Source organism: Apteryx mantelli, chromosome 29 (assembly GCF_036417845.1).
Source record: "Apteryx mantelli isolate bAptMan1 chromosome 29, bAptMan1.hap1, whole genome shotgun sequence".
In the NCBI taxonomy this organism is placed as follows: domain Eukaryota; kingdom Metazoa; phylum Chordata; class Aves; order Apterygiformes; family Apterygidae; genus Apteryx; species Apteryx mantelli.
This window is the reverse complement of record NC_090006.1, coordinates 4,350,132-4,376,545: the sequence shown is the minus strand read 5'-3', so window position 1 is coordinate 4,376,545 and position 26,414 is coordinate 4,350,132. Positions and strand designations below refer to the sequence as shown.

Genomic DNA, 26,414 nt, shown 5'->3' with positions numbered 1-26,414 from the left:
AATGCTGCAAACTGTGCTCAGCAGCACAGCTATCAGCAGAGCACCACCTGGCGGGTCGAGCCTTCCCAGACTCGCCTCGCTCCCGTCTCGGAGAGGGACATCAGGGGAAAAACGTGTCACAGCAGAAGCTGCACAGAGCAGAGCTACTTCAGACTGGCAGGAAGCTGAAGGCAGCCTGGCCAGAGGAAGGAATGCGTGAGCGTCTGCTGCTTGGGGCAGGGAGGAACATGACAGCCTGCAGCAGGAATGCTTGCTGCATGCCCGGGTACCGAGAGGTCGGGTAAGGATATGAGCAGCAAATGCCATGCAGGCTTCCAGCTGATGGAGGAGCTTGCTGGTTGCATAAAGTGAGACATTTGGCAGAAATTCAGCAAAGCTCCTCAGAGTAACATGTTGCATTTGGGGAAACTTTCTGTGCCCTCATACTGCAGACAGGGAAGACCAGGAGACAAGCACCCAAAGGGGAAAAAACAAAACAAAACAAAACCCCCCCCTCTACACTCAAACTTACATTGTCTGCAGGGAAAAAATGCTCCATAGAGTGGGTTTGCATCATCTGATCATGTAAACAAGAGACCAGGAAAACCACTTGCCAGGCCAACAGGCCATCCTGGCACCTTTCAGCCTGTTCAACCATCGCCTCATTGCTCTTTGAGCTCTGTTCCTGTACTCCCTCTCTCCTTTGGAGACTGCTGCCCTTCACCAGGGAAGCACAGATCTACCCCATCCCTTATCCTCTCCCCAGCAGCAATCTATCCGCTGCTTCCAAAAGAGGGGCAAAGATGCAGCCTCATGGGCAGCATTACTACAGCTGCCAGCAGGCATTGGTTCCCTGTGTTCGGTGACCCCACGTACACTGGATATTTTCATGCAAAATACTTGTACAAGCACCAGCTGCAGCTGAATCTATCTCTTGGCCATGCACACAGCCACCACGACCCATTTCAGATCCACCACCCTAGCCTTCTTCTGTATCTGCCCAAAGCACACACCTTGCCGTATGGACAAGCCACGACTGGATTTGACCAAATAGTCACAGTCATGGTCCATGCTCCCCCAAATTAGGTACGCACCATTAGGTTCTCTAATCTCTCTTCTCCAATCTTCAGTTCTTTTTTAAAGGCAAGGCTCATTGCCTACCCAAGCCTTGTGTTTTCACCCCATGGACCTGTGGCTCCAGAGAGTCTAAGTCTCACCCAGGTCGACTCGGCCTTTCAAGTTCACAAAGCCGATACACCGAGCTCCACGAAGGTTGCTCTGCACAGAGATGATCTAGGCAATACCTGAAGAACTGAAAGACCTGACTGCTCTGGCAAGAGTGTTAAAGACACATGGCAATTTTCACATCAATTGGCCCTAGTGATAAATTCCTGCAACGTATAATTGGAGGGCTGTATATCTGCTCTTGAGCTCATAGGACAGCTAAACACCAGTGATTCTGGAGAAGTAGGTCTATAGATCCCTCAAGAGAGACATAAACCATATTGGTTTACGTAACATTTTTAATCCCTACTAGAATTGCTTAGACTGTTGCATAAAGAGCTTGGTAGTGACCATGAACTGACCTCCCAGACCTGATACTCCTATTTACTGCTGTTTGGTTACTGCTAGTTTGCTGCTCTGCCCTAACCATGGCTGGGTTTGTATAGTCCCATGTACACGTGGCAACTGGAGCTCAAGGCACTGTAAACTTAAGTTGCTTCTATTCACGGAGGGATCCTGGTACAATATGATGCTTTTACAGCCAGCAAAGCTGGAAAGATGAGATTCATTTTCTATCAGAAACAACAACTTTAGTCGTCCAAGATCTCTATTTTCTCTGCATGCATTTCAGTCCAAATGTCAATGCAATGCAGACAATTACCATATCATGCCTTCTTTCCCTCACCCACATAATTTTTCATGCTTTGCAGAGTCACCCCTTCAAATCTGCTGCCCTCAGAACCTCTCAGTGTTGCTATTCATAACAGGTCACTAAAGACAGCTGAGTTCAAGGCTCTTCAAAAACAGCCCATAACAAGATCTCCGCTGAAGTCCAGACTCTTAACAACGGCCCATCAGAACAGAAGCCCAGGACAGCATTATACAAAGAGACCAGTGAGACCCCCACGTCTCCCAGCTCTGTTGGATGCGTCATCTAGATAGTAACACACCTTCAACATCCATAAACTAAACATATCTCTGAGCAAAGAAGAGGCTCATACACCAAATCATCACGAAGGAGGGTGAAACTGAAACCCCATGACATACTCGGAGTATGATGTTTGTTCTTGCATTACAATGCTTACATGACAGCAGCTGCTGTTTCTCAGTCCCAGGCAACTTGAAGAATAGAGCAGCACATACACAGACAAGGCACATACATCCTTCCTGCAGTTCTGTCCTTAACCTTTTAAGGATGAGGGGAAAAAAAGGCCAGTTAATACTGAAATCTTCCAACTGGAATGCAAGCTTCCTGTTTTCCTAGGCCAAGGAGGACCCAGGCACAAGGCACTCTGCAAGCTCCTTCCATACTCTGTCCATGAGAGCCATTACTCGGAGATCCTAGCTGTCTTTGAGCACTGAATCAAGGAGTCAGCTGCTGAAAGCCAGCTTCCCCCAAGCAATCTCCTGACAAAATGCAGGCGGCACACGCTATCTGACCCAGCACACACCAACATCCTTCCCCATACTTACAGGTTCTTGATGGGTTCCCTCTGTGTGACTGAGCCATGCAGGAGGAGATGAGTAAAGGAGGGCTTAAACACAGACTTTTGCCCCTAGAAAAAAAGAACAGAAAAAGAGTGAGATTTCTAGAAAGGAGAAGAGTTTATGAGAAGTCCAGCTTCACTGATTTGAGGCAGTCAGAATGCTGTGGGAAAGCAGAGTGAGCTGATCCCACATCTGCAGTGAAGCGATTCATGTACTAGGAGTCTGGGAAGGAGGTTTGCATTTTGTCTTTTTATGCTAGGGGATGGCAGAGCTCCTAGAGGCTTACCATCCCCTCCCACTAGATGGCAAGAGTCCCCCTCCTAAACAGCAGAGCCTCTGTGAGCACAGACTCCTGTGTCCAGGGGTCAAGAGCCAGAGAAGGGACTTCTGGCCCCAACAAGCCCTGAGCAGACAGAACCGGCCTCCCATCCAGTCCAGTCTGTGGCATGATTTGTTTGCCTGCAATCGAGAAAGCTATGTCCAGGAAAAAGGCAGAAGAGAGGAGAAACTGAGGTGAAGAGAATAAGACTTCAGGTGTAAAAGGGGGAGGATGCTCAAAAACATAATGGACTGATCTCTGTTACTCCCAGACAAATGCCACTCCAAAGCAGCAAATTCCCTTCCTCATTCTTAAAAGACGTTACAGAAACATCTGTTTTCAAGTCTTAGGTGCTGATTCACTGTAACAGGCCAGAGAACATGTCCTAACAAGGACAGTCTCTACCGGTGGTTCTGCAGAGACTTGAACAATTAGTTCAAGAACAGAGACTCCAGTTGCTGATGTAATTTGCAAGAGGGCTGATGAGAGGGCAGGATGCTAGATGCAGAAGGGAACATCTAGGTAGGAGATGCATTACATACCTTTGAAACTGATCCCACCATTTCCTCAACATCCTTAATCTTTACCTGCATCAGCAAGGAGCCCAGGGATGTGCCAAAAAGTAGCCATGTTCACAGCCTTCCACTGTCTATTGCTGCTTACCAAAATTTGGGCAGGGCAACCTAGACAGCCCACCTAATGGGCAAAAAGTCTGGCACTGGTCAAATCTTGTTTGCAAGCCATCACTGCGGTTATCGGCAGAAGAGAAATGTTGGTAAAGTGCCATACACAAGACCTAGGAATAGAAAACATCTGCGATCTGTAGACTCAAATCATGCCCTGCTTTAGCACACTATTTGTAGTAGGGAATTTAGAGCCGGTAACTTACAGGACTCTGGAAAGCACAAGCAGTTTAAGAAAAATCTGGATATCTATATGGACTGTATATTTGTATGCTGCCTGGTACAACAGTGCTGAGCACCTCTTTTAGAAGATCAGGGTCCTAAAAAACTTCTGCAGTTCAGCAACGCAAATCACTTGTCATCTGTCAAGACTCTTCTTAACCCAGTCCCAAGAACTTTCCCAGCACTATTTCCCACCAACCCAAAGATCTTCAAGGACAAGCACGTGAGAAAGTCATTATCATCCTCCCATTCTTTAAATAAGGGGAGGGTGACCTGAAAAACAACTGTCAGGACCAGGTCCCCCAAAGCCTGCACACAGAGGCTGGTGCCCAGGCAGAGGGACACAGCAAGTCCTCACTGCACTCATTTCAGCTTTCAATGAGCTTCATGCGTTATTTAGTAGCAACAATGGCAGAAACAATGGGACAAAAAAGAACAAGGTGCCCCCGATCGGGCATACCATCAAGTCACTACTGCTATTGACTGTCCCCTTCACTAAGTGCTCCAGAAAGACAGAAAACCCTTTTGTTTCCACATGCAGCAAGGCTTCATAGCCTCCAGATGGATGGTGCTCCTGGAGGAGCTATGTGCCTCCTCCCCCCGCCCAACACTCGCCATCTGCTTTTCTCATGGGTATACTTTTGTCTCCCAATCACTTCTTCCATTAGGGGCCATGTCTGGCCTTGTTTGCTTTGGACATTTTCCACACACAAAAACACAGCAACAAAAAGAAGAGTGATACATTTAAGAGGCCATGAAGCCAAAAGCTTTGGTGTCACTTGCCTGTCCACTCCAGGTCGCTGGGAAGGTCAAAGAGCAGTGCCCTTGCCCCCCCTTTAGGCTTTTCTTGCATGCCTTACCTGTCCTTAATGGACCTGGAGAAAGGACAGAGTGAATAGGAGAAGCAGGAGAAAGAAAACAAAGCTTGTTAATGCAGAAAGACACACAAACAGATAAACGTTACCATTGTGACTCAGGAATCCAAGCTGAGACAGCTAGTGAAAACTGGCATCACTAAGTCTCTTAAAAGGATCATGTTTCCCACGGTGTTGTTGCTTAGTGTAGTCCAGGCTTGTCCAGGGGTGGGATGGAAAGGCTTCCTTTCTTCTTATCGAGCTACAGCAAGATCTACAAGAATAAGCTGGTTTTAGTCTCCCTCAGACGATGTTACAACTACACAGTAAACTTCCTTCTCCTCTTCCAGGGCTCCTGCCCCATCCTGCAAATCCCTATAAATGGAGTGAAAAAAAAACATGCTCTAATTCTAATTATTGGGATCCTATGGCCAGATTTTCAAAGAAACTAAGAACTGGATTTGCAAACACTTGTCTCAGGCTAGTTCAAGCACCAAAGAGCACAGCATTCTTGTAAATCCAGGCTTTCAGCCTTGAAACTTAGCTGAATACTTTTGAAAGTCTCTGCCTCCTTCCCCTGCCAACAAACACCAAGGTGCAGCAAACTCGCACAAAGCCCTCACAGGAAGGGCCTCACACCATCCTCGGGCTGAGATCTAGCACTGCGCTCCATGGAAGGGATGGCACATGACTTTCGCGTGAACACAGTAGAGAACCACAGCAATCCCTCTCCAACAGGCCTAAAAAGCTTCATTCTGAACTTTGAATACCTCGGACAAGGAATAACACTGCTGAAGAGCCCCAGGCAAGAGTACAGCACTGTCTGTTCTTCCTTAGCACTTCCCTCGCACTCCCAGCCCTTAGCTGCTCTTCCTTCTAATGACTGAAATAGCTTTCTCCTGTGGGCCTTTTGGAAACTTAATTAACTCAGCTGCCTCTCGCTATGCCCCGTACCTGCATGAGAGCAAGGGGGTTAACTCCCCGCCTGCTGGTAGTAAATAAGGCCCTGAGCTGCTTTCACACAACATACTCTGTCCCTGAAGCTCACTGCACATCTACCAGCGTGTAAGACTCTGTAGACACGGATGTACCGCTTGGAGAAACAGCCCATTCCCCTCAAATCTTTCAGTTACCGTTACAGCCATGAACGGTTCATGTAGCAGAAAATCTGCACAAAGAAACACAAATCCAAGAGCAATTGGGGGAAGCTCTATAGAGTTTATTGATCCATGCTCTCACAGCTTCCTCCCCCTGCACCATGACTGGTATTTTCATGACAAATTGACCCTTCTTATGCACAGGGAGAGGCAGCTGAGCATCTGATGAGATTTCTTAAAGACCTGAGGATTTAGGAAAGCAAATCCAGAAACAAGCAAAACCCAGCTGTTTTCAGTTTTGAAGATGTTGACCACCCCCTATCTCCCATAGGGTTCCATGTGCTCATTCTGCATGTGCACCTTATCAAGCACAATTCATCACCTGACAGCTGAATGAGGGGGAAGATACAGATATGAAATAGGCTTCTGCGCACAATTTACATGAATAAAGAAAGCTTGTTTAAGGTTCTAGGCCTTAGGCTTGTTTGAACTTGTTTTTTCATACATTGTTTAGGTTCTTAATGAACAGTAGCTGTTCTTGAAACCAATTGCTGCTAGTAATGTCTTTTCACTGTTAGGCGAGGAAATATTGGGCCATCTTTATTCTGCCCTTCCTGACCCAAATCACTAAAAAAAGCTACAGCCTATATCCTTCTAGCAGAGCATTACCGCTAGGATCCAAGAGAGGGGAAAAAAAAAATCAAAAAAAAAAATCAAGGAATAAGAGACAGATTCACCAGCTGTACACAGCATAGCAGTCACTGTCACCCCACTCCACCATTTTCCGATTGCTTTCTCACCACCCATTCAACTTCTTGTTTTTCTTCACATTTCAAACAACTCCGGCTTCGTATCTTCATTCCCCATTGTGGAGTTTTCAAAAAATAAGTGTGAAATGCTAAAGCAGGCACATGATGCTTTATGTAAGCACAGAGACCAATCTGGCTCCATTATGCCATCCCTATTCCAGCCCCTACTTTATTTGTCAAGTTTCCTAGTTGTTTTCCAGGAGTATATATGAACATATCAGTTGTCATTGAACTGAATTAGGACTTTTGTGCACTCTAACAGTACAAGTATTGATGCAGAAGTAGCAGCAGCACTAGCTGTTTTTCCAGGTGAGTTACAAAACACACAAAATAGGCAATACTTCTCTTATGCACTATAGCGCTGGTGAGGGCCTGCCAGAGCCCATGAGACACCTACCAAAGTCGTCTTAAGCTCTGGGGGCCACAAAACACATACTTCATTGTGTACAGCCACAGATTGTCCATCCTACAAGATAAGAAAGCAATGTCCAAATCCTGCACTCGGTTCCACCAATGAAACACTACGTAACTTCGGACAATTATTTTCCCTTTTAAAATGTTTACACTACCTGAATTTAGGACAGAATAGTCTTTTCATAATGACTGTCCATCATTTAGTAAAAATGAACTTCCATTTCTATTAGAGAATCAATTTTAAAGTGATACATTAAAAGATAAGGCCTTTAAAGAAATAAGAGCATCTTAAAGAATATCTCTAAAAAAAACCACCTTCAGTATCTGAAAGGAAGTTCTATTTTGGGTCTAAAACTTTCTTTCTTCAACTGTTTCTTGTTTTTATGATTTTCAGAAGTGTTTTGTTTGCATGCTGCATTTGAGACACTCCATCTCTTCTACTAAGAGATGCTTGGCAGAGTCCATCCTGCCTGGATTTTGCCACTGTCGCACACTGAAACTTCCTCTCCACTTTACCGCTAACCTTAACACTTGTCCAAAGGGGAATGCTTTATCTAGGCATTCAATTAGAGGCCCTGCACTCAATTCTGGGCACCTCAGGAACAGGAAGTACAGGCTTGTTACAATCATCAGTGTCAGTTTTCTGATAATTCTTATCAGCCTACGAGTGCAACAAGTTTGCACCAGCTCCAGACATCAGAAGTGAGAGGAGTATTATCTTTACGCATTCACTTAGGTGGTGCTCAAAAAAATAGCAGAATGCAAAACACAGGCTTGCAGCTAGTGAACCGTTCAGATTTGTCAGGTACGAAAATACTTTGTAAAACAGAGACACCATTTGTTATTTCCAATGTTCAGTTAAAGATCCATTGCCATTTTAAAATTGGGGTCATTCCAACAAGTATCTGGTTAATTCCTACAGCAACAACACAACCATCTGCCAGACACTGGACAGAAGGAGCAAAAAGTTTAGCGCCTAAATTTAGCTGCAGTTCAGCAGATCAAACCTGAATTCCCTTGACACTCAATGGCAAGGGCAAGCATATCGGGGAGGAGACGATAGAACAATTCAAAGCATCTAGATGTTTAGATGAATAAACTGCACCTTAAGTATGACAAAAGTGGTATCAACGTTTCAGTGCTCCACTACTGAAAACAGCATCCAGTTTTCCAACATATTCACGCCTACTAGAAGAGAAGAAAATTTTGCCAGTTGGATACAAGCAGCGAAAGCAGAAATGATTTATATTACACAATAAAATATTCATTCATCAAAAGTTCATATAAATCCCACTTTTAATCATGGACAAATTATTTTCAAGTAAAATTAACAGTTTTAAATAAAATATAAATTAACAAATCAGAGTACTCAAAAACAAAGTCACTGTGCGTGTCTACTCTAGCAGAAACAAAAGCCTAGACGTATTCCAATTTTTACCCTACTGGAGCTTCAGGGAGATCTTTTAATGATTTTGAAACAGAAATAAGGATCAAAAAGTAGTGACTTTTGCCACTATATGGATATAGCTTTCAAGACAGAGGTGAAACTCACAAATCAACAAGACAGTGATTTAAGCAATTTTGTGGAAGCACAGCATTGGGTGCAATAGATTTTTCTTCTACATCACAGTACTTATTCCAGAATATAAAACAGAAAATCTGTCCTAACAGGTTGTTTCTTACTGCTTTTGAAAACCCTGTACTTCCTTTTCTTTGATTGGGGACACTCAGAATTGAGATGTCAAATACCAAGCATGGATCTGGAGAAAAAAGAAGAAAAGAAGAAAAAAAAAGAGAAAAATTCTCATTCATCCTAGCTAACAGTATTTCACAATCCCACCCAAAGGATGAGAATTCACACTCATTCTCTTACCATACATAGCTTAAGCTACTGCTACTCATTTACTGACGTCAAGTCTTTACTCTTCTCATTACACGCAAAAGTGCATTATTTAAAAATAAAATAAAATAAAGAATTTTTGGCAGATATTGTCTAATGAGACTAAGCCAAGCTGACCCCATTTTCCCACATTTCCAAAGCCTAGCTGAAATCCACAGTTGGGGTGATCTGCTTCTTCTGTGATTTAAAGGGACAAAAAGGAGAAACCCTGAGGCAAAAATGGCTTTTTCTGTAGGAAGTCCAATAAAAGTTCTCCATCACAGCATCTCATAAGGCTCCTGGGATCTTCTGTGGCGGGAGGCCTTCCTCAATCCATAGGGAAGAGGATGAACTGTTACGCAACATTCGCCTGTGAATTCGTCTCAGCCTTAGCAGGTAAAGTAGGATGGAGAGCAGCACGATCAGAAAACAGACAAAAAACAAGTAATGATTGTAAACAAAGGAGAAGCTCCTCCAGTGGGAGTGACTTCCACGGAAGTTTTCTTGCTGGATGTCTCTGAAAAGTCAAAGGGATAGACGTAAATTGCAAAGCAAGCTTTGCCTCCAAACTATCGTTTCAAAGAAAAGAGAGCCCATCTTAGTAGAACAGGCTTTATCAAGAGTTACTTGAACTACCTGAAATAGGTACTCAGATATGGATACTTTATATAAATGAACTAGAAACAACATTTTGTCTCCCCCGTCTGCCTGCTGCTTTGCTGTCAGCGTCTCCCTTCCCTTCATAAAATGCTCATCCCATCCACCCAAACACTATTTCCAGACATTTAAGAAAACAAGTGGTACCTTAAAGGTAAAAAACGTGTTCGGTAAAGAATGGCTCCCAACGTCCATTGCACTTCTTTGTCATAAACCTGCAGAGCTGTTTTCAAATTGCTGTAACTCACAGGAAAAGAGAAGCCATTGTGAAATACCTCATACATCCAGGCAGACTTAAAACACTGGTACCTACAGAAAAAGTGGCAGAGAGTCAGGTATTTAATTTCTCAGTAGTTACACAGTCCCAAAGGACTGTGGAGCACACTTAGATACACTGCTATCAGTAATTTTTATGGCTGATGCAATATTTAAGGTTATATTCACACTTCTAATGATTTCATTAAATGGATCATTTGGACATGACCTCTCCTTGGCAACTCTGCATGAATGAATTTGCTGTACAAACACAAATACTTACTTCAATCTGTGGAGATCAGCATGTGATGCATAAAGACCACGGTCAAAACGTTCCCGTAGGACAGACCACTTAGTGGCACAATAATCCTAAAAAAACCCAAAACAAACAAACAAAAAAAAACAAACAAAAAACCACACACTTCAATATTGCTTCTGCTTTGTGTTAAGAATTTGTTTGCCACTAGATAAGATGCTCTGTAAACATCCAAAGCTAAAAAAATAGAAGAGCTTCCCTTGAACTATCAATGTCAGACTGCACATTTCATGATATTTTCTTTAACATAATTTTGACCCATATTTGGCATTTGCTGTTAAACTAATATTCAGCAGCATTTAAATTCTTTAGTAGACAACCCGTTTTTAGAGTATTGACAAAGCAAGTCATATTCCTTTAGTTTATGCTGTAGCCTTGCTTTATACTGCCCTGACAGATTGATCCCTGCTAGGATTAGCCCCAGGGAATCAGGTATGAAATATATAAAGCAGGAGGAAAAGGGAATTTTTTTTGCTAACCATTATTAAGACCTTCATAAAAAGAAGTAAGGGGTAGAAGGAGTGTGGATTTATCCTTAGTCAAATTTCAGAAGAACTATTGAAATATGAGTCCTGTTCTCTCTGGAGTCAACTCTATTATCGTGTCTTAAAACAAGCATTCTAAAAGAAAACCCAGATGAGGCAAAGAGATGCCCTGTGATAATTCATTGCAGGGTGAATGGAGTTTGGCTCTCCAAAGGAGTTTTGTTGCAAGAGTTTCAGAACAAAACATTTTTCTAGAGTAGTTTGTTTCAAATTAGAAAAAAAAAAAGTTTTTCAAGAATATTTACCTTTGCAGCTTTAGTAAACTTAGCAGCATTGTAATCTCCTCCCATGCGTAATACATCCTCAGTACAGTAGTAGAACTCCGAGAAGCCATAGAATTCACTGTTCTGAAAGTGCACGGCAGGCTGATAGACACCGTTCAGAGATGTCTGGGTTTCATTAGTCTTATTCATGAAGGGTTGAATAATTTCACGGCACATATTAAAGTCTCCTGTTCCACGCAAATACATTATCTGTCCGTTTTGCTGAATCTCATCCTGAGCATCCAGGGGCAGGCAAGGATCTAGGTAGGGTGAATCAGAAGTCATACCAATCTGTTTGCCCAGCAGCCTGTATACAAGAGCACGCACAACTGTAACAACTGCAGATCAGAAACTTCAAACGCTGAGATATCACAGCATCAAAACAGAAAGACATCCTCATTTAAAGAGGTTTCAGCATTTCATGCTGCACACCGTAGAAGCTAAGTTTTATGTCAAGACTCCTTCCTACATATATTCAAGTTAGAGGCTGCTGAGCCTAGTGATGCGCAGAACCCATATCCCCAAGCTATTGCAGTCATTTACCTGTTTCTAAATATGGTACTGCTAAACAGACTGTCTTCGTATCTCTGGCGTGCTGCATTCCCTCCAAAGCCAAGGAACGTTGCAACATAGACTCTATATACATGCTCAGTTTGATGAGCATCGCAGCCCAAGTTGAATTCTGCTAGTAAGTTTTTGGCTACTTCCTCCTGTAGAACACAAGCACTAGGATTAGCTATAAACAATATGAACCAGAACCTAAAGGCTAGTTCATTGGACAACAGGATGCCTTAAGACCGTTAGGCATCACTCCTTACTCATCTATTTTGCTTTTCACAGGTCCGCATTACCTTCTATTTGACAGGGAGAGCAGAGCATACTACTTGCAGAGTACTCTGTCATCGCTGTTGATACCCAGGGAACTGTGAAGGCCAGGAACTTGAAACTGCTACTGCGGACACTGAAGTCTCTTCCCAGGAAAAAGGTTTCTCTACAGCTATTAAGCTCGATGCTACTACCTCTGACTTCCCAATGCCACAGATTGCTAAGACAGGTAGACTGATGGTTGGCCAGAAGAGCCATTCTTAATTTTCCAATTCAGAGCTCTCAAGATTTTCAGGAGACCTCTGTCAGTCTCTCACCTCTCTTCACATTCCATACATCAGTTGGTTGAAGTAGTTTATCAAACATTTTAAGAGACACGTAGCAGAAGCACCTCATGGAGAAGGTGCTCAGGAAAGTAGCATAACATCACAGCGCCTCCAACAAACTTTAAATGAGAAACAGAAATAGGACTGTACAGTGTCAGAGCCAGTTGATGCCCATTCTCTGTGAGGGAGCCTGAATGGGCTCCAGGTTGAAAATACCATTTTTTAAATCAATTTACATTCAGATAGCGTCACAGAACAGCCATCACCAATTGTTTGCAACTCTTCCTATTTCCAAATTCATATTTGACTGTGACAATCTGCTCAGAATCTGAATGCCTATATTTTTGATTAACAGCCCAAACCGCTTGTTATGCCATCTGTCTGAAATAGGCAGAGCAGTTATTAGAACCTGCAGTAGTGAAAAAAAATGTAATTTCACAGCTGAAGATTTGAACAACATCATTACAACAGTGCATTGAAAGTCAAAACATGGGGCTTTTATGCTATCCTTACTTCAGATAACCTCTCATTGACTTCAATGAAAAATTATCTAATTTTAAAAATTCAGGAATTATTGTAGATATCAGTGCACTGAAATGAGAGAAAGTCATGTTCCATTTAAGACTTTGCAATGAAGAAATTCGCTTCCTACAACAAATGAACTGTGCTGAGGACACAGGTGATGCTTCAAACTGTATTGTTACCGAGTAACTTGTTAATTCAGTATCTCACAATCCAACTTATAAAGGAAAAAGCTATATCTTATGTAAGTTCTTAAAAAAAAAAAAATCATACAACCTTTGATCTCTATACTCCATAATAAAGTCTCTTAAGCATAACACAAATTAAAAAAAATGTACATATATTTATGTACACACAAAGAATGCACATCCAATTAAACTTAAAAATTGCTGACAAATTATACTAATTGAAATCAACTTTCTGAATGAACAAAATACAAACGAATTGCTTAGCTGATGAAGGACTCGTATTTGCCATCTTCTCTTGTCATTTTGGGATGTGATGTAATGAAGAGTAAGACTCAAAACAAAGAAAACAAACAGAACAAATATGCATTAAAATAAACCAAAAGGAAAAGAAGAAAGTTGCACAGATAATAACCTGCTGTGAAGAGGCAAAGCTTACAGTTTTAGGGACTTCGTATGCTATCTGAGTCGACACTCCGCCCATGTCAAGAATACCCACTGTCCTCTTACGGAAGATGGCCTCCTTGTTTTCACTACCTGGGACGTGCACCTCCACAACCGCTTCATCCTCTGGAGGAAAGAATGAAAAGCCTTTGAGAAATCCAGCTGGGGCGGGCCTAAAGCAGCACCACACTCAGAACACCCTCTAGTTTTTGTGACAATGAAGATCATTGAAGTTTCACATGCAAATTAAGCCAGTACCAGCATTCACATGTGCACTGTTCACTGATGGATCTATCTGAAAACATACCAATGACACTGAAAGCACAGGAGTAACATATTTGAAGTCCTTCCTAAAACCCAGTTCACAATTAAGATACCTACCATCATCTGTATGTTCAAATCTTCCAAGGACAAAGTTGATGCCAATCCACGCATACACTCCTACATACACAAGGGGAAAAAAAAAATTGGACACTTCAGGAATGCCTGATACATACCATCTTAAAAAGAGAGGAATATTTTGCATTTGACTTGTTATCACATACCACTGCTCCTATTTTACACAGTAAAATACTTAAAATCCTGACAAATTAACCTAGTCTTTCTGTCCCAGGTCAGGATTCTGATGAAAATTCTAATTTAATACATTAAAGATACTTTGATTGTAAATTAAAAAAAAAATAAAACATTGGCTTTTAAAGTGACTTAAAGTTTACAAGCTGATGACATCAAAACATTGTTCCCTTTAGAAACCACTTGTCTGCAGCATTTCTTCTGTTTAGAGAAATCTTGTATCCTATCCCGACCCCCTACCTCCCTGAAGTTGGAGAAAATGGACTAAAATCTCTGCAAAACAGGGATGTGTTATGTTCACTGCTAATTAGAAAACATTTAGACAAGTTAGAAGATCACAGCAGATGATGATCTGCACACAGGACCATATATTGCTATTGAGGAATAGATCTCTCAACTGAATTAGAATTTTAAAAAGCAATAAAAAAAATTCAAATTGTAGCAGGAAAAGAATAAACATTTTAAAGAATTTTTCCAACATTAACCTACCTTCCTGTTTCCCAGAAATAACCTCTGCATGCGAGTCCGAGAACAGAAAATCAAAATGCACAGGGATATCAGTGAGCAGATCCTCGAGTATTGCCTTCTGCTGGCTGCAAAATTACATTTTTGAACAGTTAAAATAATCAGAGACACCAGGATCACTATTCTAAATGCTAAAAATAAGATGGCCAATAACCTTTCTGGCAGAATCCTCATTCCTGCAGTACACAGAATATAAAGAGGAGTCTCTTTGTGTTTTGCACGGGGTACGTGTTCAGCAGCAAAGCTCAGAAGTGGAGAAATGTAATCACTGACCTTCTCAGGAGAGCTAGCAAACTCTGAAATGCCTAGTGAAACAGATAAATATGAAAGTGAAGCAATTCAGGCCTCAGGGAGTTCCTGTCTGCAAAATCTTGATAACCAATGCGCTGAACAGAAACCAACAACCCAAAGCCAATTCCAGGAAGTCAACTACAGGAATAAAAAAAGAAGAATGACACTAACACTAATTCATCCTCTAACCATTAGACAAAAACCTGTATTACTGTTTTATATAATTACCTATTTGTATAATTGGTTCAAATAGCTTTTTAGAAAGCTGATTATTTATTTACTTACTAAACAGAACTAACTTAACTGACAACTGAACGGGCAACTGTTTTAGTATACAAAGAAACCCCCCTCCTCCTACTTGTCAGTGTCATGTTTCAAGTTCTAAAGCTGAACAAAGCACTGTGCAAATCAAACGCAAAGAAACTGGAGCAACGCCACACTGACAGCACGCAAGTTTCCCTTACGCAGACATTTTAAATGCAGGTTTTGAAAAAGCAAGGTTAGGATAGGCAACTATCTAGAAAAGCAATTCTAAAAATTAATTTCTTTCCAGTACCTGGTTTAATTTTCATAACCACTGGTTTTCTGTTTTTGTCCCTCATCTGTTTGATGTCCAACAGATCGTGCGGGTTACCATTGTGCCTCGGCCAACAATACACAAAGATTCTAGAGCCACTGCTGCCACAGTCCACAACGATTCCATAGTTCAGATTGGGATTGTTTGTATTGGTAGCTTCAGTATCAGTTACTCGGGCAAGATATCTAGAAGAAAACTTGGCATTACTACATGACAATTCAAGCTCTTTAATAAAGTTCTTCTTAACATCAGATTCAAAACATCATAACAGCTTCTACTGGAGGAATCACAGATTAGTTTTCAGCATTTTATACTGCTGAAGGGAAGGGGGGGAAAAAAAAGTGCTGCTCAAAAGAAGGAAATTCTCCAGATAAATTCTGAAAGTCATTTCCAGAATAATTTCTTACACAACACTCTTGCTCCCATATTTTTATTATGCTATGGAAACATTAAATAAGATATTGTAAAGTTGAATTATTAATAAATTGAAAGTAACTTCAAAAAAAAAACTATAGGAAAAAGCATGAAATTTTATCCATGCTTTTTTCCCCCTCCATTCAGTTATTTTATACACCCTTCCTGTCAGTGTTTTGTCTTGCACACCAAATTCCTGTCCCAACTTTAAGCAACTTAACATGAATCTGTAGAATGTAAACCACATCCTTCCTCTTCACTGGAGCATTTTTAACTCTCACCTGTGGAATCTTTTATCCCTGTACGCACGTCCATACTTATTCCGGATGACGACCACAGAGTAGTAAAGCAAGGAGACAGCAGCAGCAAGTATTCCAATAACAACAATCTGTCGCAAAGTGGTGTTGAGAATACGTGGACATCCCACAGGAGAGATGCTGAAGTGCCAGGAAGCAGGAAGCAAACATGAGATGTTTATCCTAAAATTCAAAGAGGACAATCTGGTTTAAAAATGGACTCTACTAAAAAGAATTGCAGGACATTCTTAAAAAAAGCTAAGGACAAAGAGATTTTTCAGAAAACTTTTTACTTTGGTCTGCTCTAGCTGTGCTTTGCTCGTGCTCTGGTATAAGCAGAGTCAATGGTCTGTTCCCACCTTGGGATGCACAGTTAGGCATGAATTCACAATCAGGTTTTTCATCATTTACTCTGATGAGACCACAGCTTGGTACGTCCGTTCTTTTGGAATTCTCACCTCCCCATTCCGGGATATGGGCAGGACCAACAGAGAGAAAGACCAGCAGGTGTCCCAATATCAGCCAGTCACCTCAGACTGAGAAGACACGTGAATCCTTCTCAAAGCCATTGCTCCTCTGCTCCTGAATTAAAGAAAATAAATAAATAAATAAAGATAATCCTCCCCCAAGCACAGCCGTTCACTCAGGGAGCGGTACGGAAGTCAGGCACACATCCAGCTCCACCACCACCCCCGGCAAGGCCGGTCCCTAAAGCGCAAAGGCTCCAAACTCAACATTAACAGCGTTTTTCCGTTGTAACCCCCGGCGGGAGCGCGGCGCCCGCCGCCGCCTCCTCACGGCCCCGGCAGCACGGGGCAGCCGCCGAGGCCCGGGCCCGGCCCCCACCCCGCTCCCCACAAACGGAGGGGGGACCCCGGCCTCTCCGCGCCCCCCCCCCCCAGGCCGCCCTCCCCCTCCCCCAGCCGGAGGGGCCCAGGCGTCCGGCGCTCACCTCCCGGCCCGCCGCCACTCCGCCGCCGCATAGCAACCGGCCCGCCCGCCACTTCCTGGTGCCGCCGCCGGACGTGACGCACGCGCGTAACCCCCCCCCCTCCCAAGAGCGGCAGCGTGAGGCGGCGGGCTGGAAACGCGTTCCCTGGGGGAGGGGGCGTGGCCTCGCGCGGAGGGCGTGCCCACGGGGGGCGTGCCCACGGGGGGGCGTGGCCAGCGCTGAGGCGCTGAGGGAACATGGCGGGGCAGGGGCCTGCGCAGGTGCTAATGAGCCACAGCGCTGCATCGCTGGCAGTAACGCAGGTCACGACCTCGGTGTGCAAAGAACCTGTAATAAATAAATACAGCTGATTAAAAAAATAATAAGACTCTGGAAGGATTTATGGCCGAATCCCGGCCGTGTCGCTTGAAATATGGCCCCCGTGTCCCCTCAGCGTGCCCCGACTGACCGTGTGGTGGGAGGAGGAGAGTCCTCCCCACCCCGGCCGGAGAGGGTGCTGCGAGGCGGCCACGGTTCACCGCTGAATCCCTAAAAACCCTCCACAGGCGAATTTGTGGAGCTTACACTTTATATAAGCTTACGCGTGCGGGGCTTCATGCCCCCGGCGCCCCAGCGCGGGCTTGTGCGTTGCCTCCGTCGCAGGAGCCTGCTGGAAACACGAGACAGCTCTCGTTGCCTGAGGGAATGGGGAAAATGAATTACACCGGCGCACAGGCTGGGCTAGAGGCAATTGGGTAACACGCTGATGCGTTTTTTCTTTCCTCCTGTGTCCACGGAAAGATACGTTATTTGACAACAAAACTGCCAAATTGCAATGTTTTCCTAGCAAAGGTGTTAGTGTGAAAGGTCTCCAGCGACCTGGGTGGCCTCTTCCCATCGCTTCCAGGAGCCCTGTGCATCTGCTGAGAGCTTGTGCTTCCTTCCAGCCCCTGCAGTTACGCTGTGATAAATGAACCTGCTAGCAGGTACCAGAGAGCTGCAGGACAGATGTTAACAACTCTCTGATGAGCTTGTAAATATTTGCTGGCGCCAGACGCAGGGAAGAGGTGTCCAAATACCCTTCAGTCTGAAAATCATTACAGCGACGTGCTGCTGTCCTTGGCACCGCTTTTCCGTTTCACAGCATGCAGCTGGAAGCAATCATTCATCCACACATGGACCCAGAAATCTGGTTTTGCAGGGTGTCATCCGTCCTGCTTTGATTCTGTAAACCAGAAGAGATCTTGACAGTTATTTGTCACCTTTCCTAAACCGGGAGAGGTATTTCTCCTTTGCAAACCCGCAGCCATCAGGGTTTTGTTCCAGAAAATCAAAATCTAACTTATCGTGGATCGTCCTTCCGCCACAATTCCTGGGATTTTGATTTTCAAAAGTTTGCATTTCAGCCTCTTCCACATAGCAAAGCCCGGATGCTACTCCTCCAAGCCGAAAGCTGCTCGCAGCGTCATCTGCTGCAAATGGGAACGAAACGAGCCTTCAGGTGACGCGCGTCTGGGAGGTGGGAGCGTGCAGCGTCTCCGCGAGTCCCGCTGCAGAAGCACCCCAGAAGCCAGCGGCAAGGTGAGGGGATCGCTGGGCCGTACAAACCGGTGTGCGGCGCTGGCTAAATCTCATTACCCCAAATTATTGAGGCAGAGACTGGAAGCGATTTCCACAGCTCCCGCAGACAGGCAGGCAGCAGCTGTGAGAAGCTGAATCCGGAGTTTAGTCTTCTCCTGCCGTATCGTCCCGCTGGACCTCTCTTTCGTCCACTGAAACGCGAATCTCTCCTCTAAGGGTCTGTCCTCGAATGGGACGGGGTCGACTGGATCTAGACGCGCTGCCAAAGGTAAGTGCTTGTGGGTATTCGCCTTTCCAAAGCGTGAGCTTGGGTTTGGGATCACACTCCCGGGAAATTGTGCCAGAATGCCTTTACTCCTCAAAAAATATAATGGCAGCAATAAACCTGCTGTAATCTTTCTGTGACAGGAAAGCTAAAACCATCCCGCACGAAGCCGTGCTGTTCATTGCCACTAAGTGTCAGTAAAGCTTGTGTATTAGCTGCTGGGAGATCGTTCGGGAGGTCTGGGAAGACACAAAGTTTATGAACGTAAGGCTGCGTTTCTTACGCACGTAAACGCAATGCTGAGAAAAACCGAGATTGCCAAGCGTTTCCCTGCATACCGTTGTCGACATAGTAAATAACTGGATCAGTCTGAGATGTTACTGCTCCTCGGCTGTTTCTACCCCTTCTGCTAGCGGTTACGTGCTGGCATTCGCTCCCCTTGCTCCCATTCCCGCTTCCCAAAACAACCACGGCAGGACTGGTTGACAGCAACGCATTAATGCAAACTTCAGAGGCTCAATTTAAGCCTTAGCTTAAAGGAACTATCAGGACTGTTATCATATCTACATAATAATAATAACATCGCCACGATACTTCAGTTTTCTGAGGAAGCTTCACGCTTGGTGTGAACTGCGTAGGGCTCAGCTTAAGTAAGTCCGCGGATGAACTGTGGATCGCTGTGGCTAACTGGCTTCCTATTTCCAAGCTGGCCAATGTAAAATAAGTCCATTTGTTTCCGCACCATAAGTACAATCCTCGTTATCCCTAAAGGCAGCGTTGTCCCCTGGTCAGCACGCTCACCCAGCAAGCAGAAGTCCTGGTGTCCTGGCACAGCTTTGCCACTGCTCCTAAGTATGACTCTAGGCGAGGAACGTTATCCCTTCGTGCTTGTGCCTGCCTTGACAGTTGAGCTTCTGGAATGGCAAAACGTCCTTGATTTTGGAGTGTATTAAACAGTCAGCACGTTCGAAGGGAGCTGGTATGTAGGCCTCTCTTCCTTGCTTGTATTGCTCCGTTTTTGAAGGGCAAAAGCACAAATGCAAACTCATCCAGGAGCTGTGTGGGACCAAGGCCTAACCTTGAACTTTGATGTGGTCTTATCATGGAATGACTCATTCATTCATCATTCGTCTTTCGGTCTTTCACTTCACAAAAGCATACAATTTCCTTGTGTTGTTGCTGTTGCTTTCTTCTCGATGTTCTGTTGGTTCAGGACTAGTGTCTTTAACTGCACTGTCGTTTTGGGGAGAGTTGTGCGTCCGCTGCTTTGCCTACAGAAGCTCCAAGGTGGACAAGCCGCATCGCCGTCTGTCTGTCGCGGGGGGGTGGCCCCGCCGCACGGGATGGGGTTAACGTGATGGGTCTGCGCGGACCCTGCCCTGGGGGACGCTCAGGCTCCCGCTCGGTACGGACTGCACAGGAGCGAATTAACCTGTGCTCACCTTCGGTCCTGGCAATTACTTGCATTTGTGGGTCAAAGCGTGTTGTCTAAGAGGTGTTTCTTGGTGCCCTCCCGTCTTCGCCCCCAAGCTCACCCGAGTGCAGCAGTCTGCTGAAAGCGATGCCCAAACTGAGCTAAATCGCAAACTTTCCGTCTGTGGACAGGACTGCGCTGCGCCTGCAGCCTGGGGAAGCACGTGTCCGTGTGCCTGAACTTCAGACTACATCCAGCTGCCTCGGGCGAAACCAAGTGTGGCCATGTGAGCAAAAATATATGCTTGTTAATTAATACGTGTCCAGGCACAAGGTTTGGGGAGTATTACATAAACCTCTAGTGGGTTAAACTGGATATGCTGCTCTTCCAGGGGAAAGGGGATAAGTGATATATTAGGTGATTTTATAGTGTCGGACGGGACAGGTTTGCTAGGATGGCACTGATACCTCTGCTACTCGTTCTTCTGCAGCAGCTTTTCATTTGCTGATTACAAAGCAAGTTACAAAGGTTCGTTGTCTCTATTTTACAGATGGAGAAAGCAAAGTGCAGAGACAGTCAGGGACAGAGTTGAGAATAAAACCCAGTCTTAAGATTTCCAGGGCCACGTATCCATGTGATACACATCAGTTGATCCACTGAGGTCAATATTAAGTTACACCAGCGAAGGAGCTGAGCCTGCTAGATTTTCTTGCGCAGGGCTCCTGTTTTTCCCCGTCTAAGCAGTCGTGCCAGAGGCCTGCTCGACTTGCCCTCTGACCGACCACCCCGCAGCTCGAGGAGTCATGTGCACCAACACCAAGTCCTGCCAAGTCGCTGCGGTGGTATTGCGCACATACTTGGCACCAAGTTTTTCATATTCAATATTCTGTAATAATTCAATCTGATTAATGCAGCAACATGAGCAGCCTTGAGGCTAGCCACAGAAATAGCTCTGCTTGTCAGCCATCTCTAAAAAGCATTTACTCTGGAAGATTTATTTACTTTCCCACACAGAAAAGCTTGATTTTATCACAACATTTTCTCAGCTCTGGCTTTTTTACTTCTTTTAATTTCTTTTGCCATTACAAATTGTTGCATTACAGGCTTTGCTTTCTTCCCTGGAAATCCAGCAGTAGTGAATTGTGAAAAAAATTAGCATCCGGCCTGATCACTGCTGTTATTTTCTTAAATTATGGCGAACATTATGTAATTGCTGTTTGTCTGTCTGTCTATCTATCACATGCTTGTGCAGTTCAAATTGCTCGAACATAATGATGTATTTTGGATGTCCCAGCTTGAAACACTGTATTAAGGCTTTGCAAAAGTCCTTAAGTGAGCAGAAAAATCAAGCCTCTGCAATGCATTTCGAGTTGATTACCAGAACTACCCCTCTTTTGAAAGCCACGATTACGTTCAGAATGGAGAAACTGAATGCAAAGGATCTGGCCAGGAGTGAAACAGCAGGGAGTGGGATTGTCTCTCCGCTCCCCTTATGAAAACCAGATGTCACCGAGGAGCTGCATTTCTCGAGCGGGATCCTTGTGGAGGAGTTCTCCGGCTGAAGGTACGCAAGGAAAGCAGCGAGTTCGTACACAGGCTCATTTAGTGCCATGTTTCCTCTTCCTCTTTCTGTACTGACACAAGAAACTTTCATCTTTGTCCCTCCGTTCGATGCTTCTGAAAAACACTTTGGTTTTTGCCCCCCCCCTCCGGAGCCCTGCGTCCCCGCAGAGCGATTAGCACACGGCGGGCCGTGCCGCGGCGAAGCACCGCGGAGCCACACGCTGTGTTTTCCCGCGAGATAACCGGGGTGGGGTTGGTGCCGCGCTTCCCGCCATGGCTGACCTCAGCCACTTTGCCATGTGCTGAAAACTAAGGTGCTTGTCTCCAGTCTATTTTCTCATGATAGCTAAAGTGCTTTAATTGACTTATCGTGGAAACAGTGAAGATAAAGCTCTTACCTGTCTCTGCCTCGCGCGCACAAACGTGCCTGCTGATTCACGGCTACAGAAACAACTTTCATTTTGTACAGTCAGTAGCGCAGCCTTCACGGGGCCTGGCACAAAATGCAGCTGCGAGTCGCCCCCTTCCTCCTCATTCTGTGTTGTGTTTTACACTAAATTGTCCACGTCCTTGTTGCCTCCCTCCCTCTGCATTTTAATGGCAAGGGAAATACTTGAGCTTAAGGCAAAGGAGTGCACATCGCCCAGCTGAGAGGACAGGTTGTCAGACAACTGTAGGCAGCTGCAGCGTGTAGGGGAGAGGATTTTGCGTGCGAGCAGGAGCCAGAGGAAGAACTGCAGCTCGTGAGCATCCACACTGATCCGTGCTGCAGAGTGACCTCTGTCCAGCTGTATGGCTCTCCAGCAGGGCCAAGATATCGGGCTTCTTTAGTAGGATTTAAGTGTTCCAACTCCTCCGTTGGTATATGCCCATGGAGATAGGACTGAACAGCTAGAAGCAGTATTTTAAGTTCGATCCAAGCCAGACAATGCAGCATTTCCATCACAGATTCCAGCCTGGTAGACTGTTAGTCCTTGTGAGAGGAAACCCTGATCTCTAAAGCCATTAGAGCAATGCTTTTCAAGCGTGTCCAATTTGTGGACCTTTAAAAGTATCCCCTGCAGGCGTGCAGCCCCTGTGCAGTGCGGTTGAGCCTCCTGACCATCAGCTTTCTTTGCTTCCACAGCCCCTTGCAATCGCACCCCAGGACCCCCAGACTGAGAGCCGGGACCACAGCGTTCGAGCTGTGCTGGGACCGCAGAGCCACCGCCTGCAAGCAGCCGAGCTGCCTGGCCCTCGGGGACACAGCAGGGAAGGACGGCGCGAGGGGAAACCAGGCGCTGGGCTGCATGCTGTTTTCTGGCTGTGAATGCGGGCGCTCGTGAAAAATGCTGCAATGAGGGCAGGGTAACACGCTCCTGTTTGTGCCGGTGCGAGGAAGAAGATGGTTTTTAGGTAGTCCGCCACCACCGTTCATTCCGTCTTCCTTCTTCATTGCCACTTGGGGCATGGGTGTTTTCTGCTTCTCCTGCTCCATCACCGTGGCCTTTGGCCTGAGCAAAGTCCTCCGCGGTGAAGGAGGCAGCGATCCGCTGGCAAGGGGCCAGGAACAGGCCGGCGGGTGGTTGCTGTGGGGCGAAGAGATCAGTCCATCTCCATGGCCTTTGCCTTCCTTGCTCCGTCTGCAGTGAGCGCCCTGCATGGGGACGGGACGGCATGAGTATTTTTATCTCCTCGGGACTCTGCAGTGCTCAGGGTATCCTGGTGGCCGAGGCGGATGGCACTCATCCATTGTATGAAATTCCCTGAGAAAGCTGAAGCAGGTCCAGGAACAGATCTGCTGCTACTCTCTCCCCTCGTTAGCTTGGGCCGAAGTGGAGCAGACAGCCTTGAACGCACACTGGGAAGGTGTCTGCTCGCTGCGCTACCCGTCTCTAGCACGGCCGAATGCAGCCCTGGGCAAGAAGGCAGGTGCTAATGGATAGAAAATTACGCGAAGATAATGACAGGACCTCTAGGGAGAAGGAGCTATTAGACCTGCTCTTGGTTTTCAAGCGAAACACGAGGCCTTGGGGCAGCCGCTGGAATTGCTGTCTGCTGCGATGGCTTCAGCGGGCAGAAGGGAGCAAACCTTTAGCAAGGCCGAACCCCACCGTCTCAGCGTGATAGCCCACTGTCCCGGGACACTGTAAGGACCACATGTCCCTTCAGGGCTTCCCTCTCCTCGCTGGGCTTGTTCATGGGGACATTTAACCAGCAGTGCAGCTGCGTGGGCCAGGACCAGCGTAGCGTGACGCGTCCTGGCCCAGCGCAGGCAGTAAATAGTGCTGCCTTGGTACACGTCCTGCCGGCCTTCATGTTCGCTGTCTGTGCAGCAGTGAGCCGCTGCTGCTCTCCTCTTGCACTTGCTTTACCTCTGCTTCAGAGCTAAAAAAACAGTTACTGCGACTCCTAATTTGCAGGGGAATGGCTTCACAGCAGCCTGTTCCTGACACTGCCATCATCTACAGAGACGAAGGCACAGGTCGGAGCATGTTATCGACTGCTAGGAAAAAACACGGTGCTGCCATCAAGCCTTGCAAACCAAAAGCTGTGCTTTGGGCTGGTTTGCTGGGACAGAGCACGATTTCTGCTTCATCAGCAAGCTTTGGTCAGGGTTTGTCCTGAGCTGTTGTTGCAGGCTGGTAGGTGGCTGTATTAGATGTTAAAAGTAGTGAAGAATATGCAGGAACTGAGAGCTGCTGATAAAACCATATTTGCCAGAGTCTGCAGGCGGCACAAAATGGAGGCCTAAGAGGAATGTGCAAGTTGCTTTTGTGAATGCTAATTATTTCCAGATGCACGGTCCTTGCAGCTACAGAGAAAATATTAGTTGTTTATGAATATACTTCATTCCATCCTTAACAGTATCACCAGTGGGAGTAAAAGCTTCGCCACGGGCGGTTGTGCTCGATGGTGACGCGCGCGCGGTCGCTGGTTTGGGCGTGCAGCTGACGAAAGCTGACGTTCCCAGCATTGCGTGCTGAAGGGAGGTTTGATCAAAGCGCCAAATGCCAATTTTGTTATCCCAGCACAGTTTGGAGGGAATGTGGGATTTAGTGGTTATGCTGCTAAAATCACCCGACTGACTCCGAATCGCTGCCTGGGGGGAGCAGACCCGCCACCCTCTCAGGGTCACAGCACGTCCCTGCCTCTGCGGCCCGTGAGATCCATCCGCGGCGGCGCTGCCGTCGCTGTACCGGGGATCCCGAGCCGCGGTGCCCGCTCAGCGCGGCTCCGTTTCTGCACGTGCCGTTTCAAAATAAGGAGCCGCCTCTAGGAAATAGCCAGGTTAGCAGTAGCTGCCAAAGCAAGGTGGGCGCAGTGCGCCTGGGCCCCTATCTCTGGGTGACACGTCCCTGGTGCTGCCGGGACCCTCCCAAGTATCTGCCCGCAGGACGGACGGCGGTGAGCAGATACAGGACCAGCTGGTGCTCTCGGCGTGTGTCTTTACTGATCTAAATGAAGGAGACAGTTTTTTGGCTCGTGGTGCAGTGAGCGGGGATCTGGGCAGGAGGAGGCAGGGGTGAACCGTGTCTCGCAGCTGTATTTGTTTGAACTTCTCTTCTTGCACTTTTGTGTTTACGCGTTAAAACTCCCTATTTCAAAGCCAGAGGGGTGTCCCACGGTCTAATTGCCCTATACCTTCCGGCAGTTTTTGCTCACTCTAGTGTAAATAATACTGATTTTTTTCATTTGTTTGTATGAAGATGGCAGGCTACGAGTGCCAGTCACGGGTTGGCTTTTGACCTTTTGTACCCAGTCCTGCACACGCAGGGAACCAAAAGCTCATTCTTGCTCCAGAGAGCTTCAAATCCAAGCAGGCTGCCGAGCCAGAAGGATGCACGCCGAGGTCCAGTCTGGCCTGACCGGTCAGAGGACACCACCCAGCAGTTCTTGCACGTAGCCAAGACCTGGTGTTGGGGAGCACGAGTGTGAGATGCCCAAATGCTTTTTTTTAACCTCATTTGCAGAGCCTTCTTCTCATCCTCTTGAGCTCACTGTCTTTTAGTCACACCAAGCTTTGCTTAGAAGAGTTACTAGAGCACATCAGAATTAAAAGACCTGACCGAGGCTATGCAAGGAGTCTATGGCAGAGCAGGATCATCGCTGATTTTGAACACATCACCTGAAAAACAAGCCAGATTTTTTCTCCCTCCCCTCTGGATCTCATTTTGCTAAGTGTTATAAACAAAGCTAAAAGGAGAGCTGTACCAAAATCAAATAAACACAGTGTGATTCTTTCTAGCAGTGTCTCCTCTACCTTGTGCCACTAGTAAATCCTGAAAGCACTAACATCGTGTCAGAGGGCTGCACCTTTTCCATTGTTCCGCAGGGCTTCAAACCAGAAAGGCAAGTTGTTGAAAAGATTTGGTCCAGGAAGCGGCACAAAAGGCAGGCGTAATTACACACATTCTGTGTTGCCTCTCCCTGTTACATTAATCCATTGAGCTAGGTAGTGGTAAATTAGGTCAGATTATGTGCGCACTGAAATAAAACCCACAGGCCAAATTCCTCGCACCCACACCTCCTTTACCTCTGAGGTTGCATAAATACTAATGGTACTGAATCTGCACAGTTTCAGCTGAGCTGCGGTGCTCAGATGCCTTTCTGGGCTTAGATGGAAAGTCCATTTTCAGATTTCAGTTATTTTGGGGTAAGAATAACCCCACAGCATCATTGGGGCTCAATTCCTTCT

The 26,414-nt window shown here is 45.8% G+C and overlaps 2 protein-coding genes across 10 annotated transcripts in view; both read right to left on the bottom strand.

Moving 5' to 3' along the window:
• Positions 1-9,002, bottom strand: part of LOXL2 (lysyl oxidase like 2) — a 64,534-nt gene extending 55,532 nt beyond the window's left edge. For 5 of the 9 annotated variants that reach the window (XR_010886573.1, XR_010886572.1, XR_010886574.1 and 2 more), the window contains exons 1-6: positions 8,773-8,814; positions 8,195-8,277; positions 7,073-7,141; positions 4,880-5,043; positions 2,677-2,759; positions 2,289-2,389 (exon numbers count right to left, since the gene is read on the bottom strand). The gene's annotated coding sequence lies outside the window, so the exon portion shown is untranslated. Of the gene's footprint in view, positions 1-2,288; positions 2,390-2,676; positions 4,791-4,879; positions 5,044-7,072; positions 7,142-8,194; positions 8,278-8,772; positions 8,815-8,962 lie in introns of those variants that run through there. The other 4 variants (XM_067312562.1, XM_067312557.1, XM_067312558.1 and 1 more) reach the window with 4 other exon arrangements.
• ENTPD4 (ectonucleoside triphosphate diphosphohydrolase 4) lies at positions 8,368-16,980 on the bottom strand. Its single transcript, XM_067312564.1, has 13 exons — positions 16,935-16,980; positions 16,441-16,564; positions 15,968-16,165; positions 15,252-15,457; positions 14,559-14,709; positions 14,369-14,472; positions 13,688-13,747; positions 13,278-13,432; positions 11,548-11,714; positions 10,987-11,311; positions 10,164-10,249; positions 9,773-9,934; positions 8,368-9,485 (listed from the first exon to the last, which is right to left on the bottom strand). The coding sequence occupies exons 2-13, from the start codon at positions 16,446-16,448 to the stop codon at positions 9,257-9,259; spliced, it is 1,851 nt and encodes a 616-aa protein (XP_067168665.1). The 5' UTR covers positions 16,449-16,564; positions 16,935-16,980; the 3' UTR covers positions 8,368-9,256.
• Positions 16,981-26,414: the final 9,434 nt, after the last annotated feature.

Bases quoted from the DNA above. Each gene is read 5' to 3' on its own strand.
- ENTPD4 (XM_067312564.1), bottom strand. The intron at 11,312-11,547 runs GTAAATGACTGC...TCTTGTATACAG, and splicing joins AGTACCATATTTAGAAACAG to GCTGCTGGGCAAACAGATTG. The intron at 10,250-10,986 runs GTAAATATTCTT...GGGTTTTTTTAG, and splicing joins AGTTTACTAAAGCTGCAAAG to GATTATTGTGCCACTAAGTG.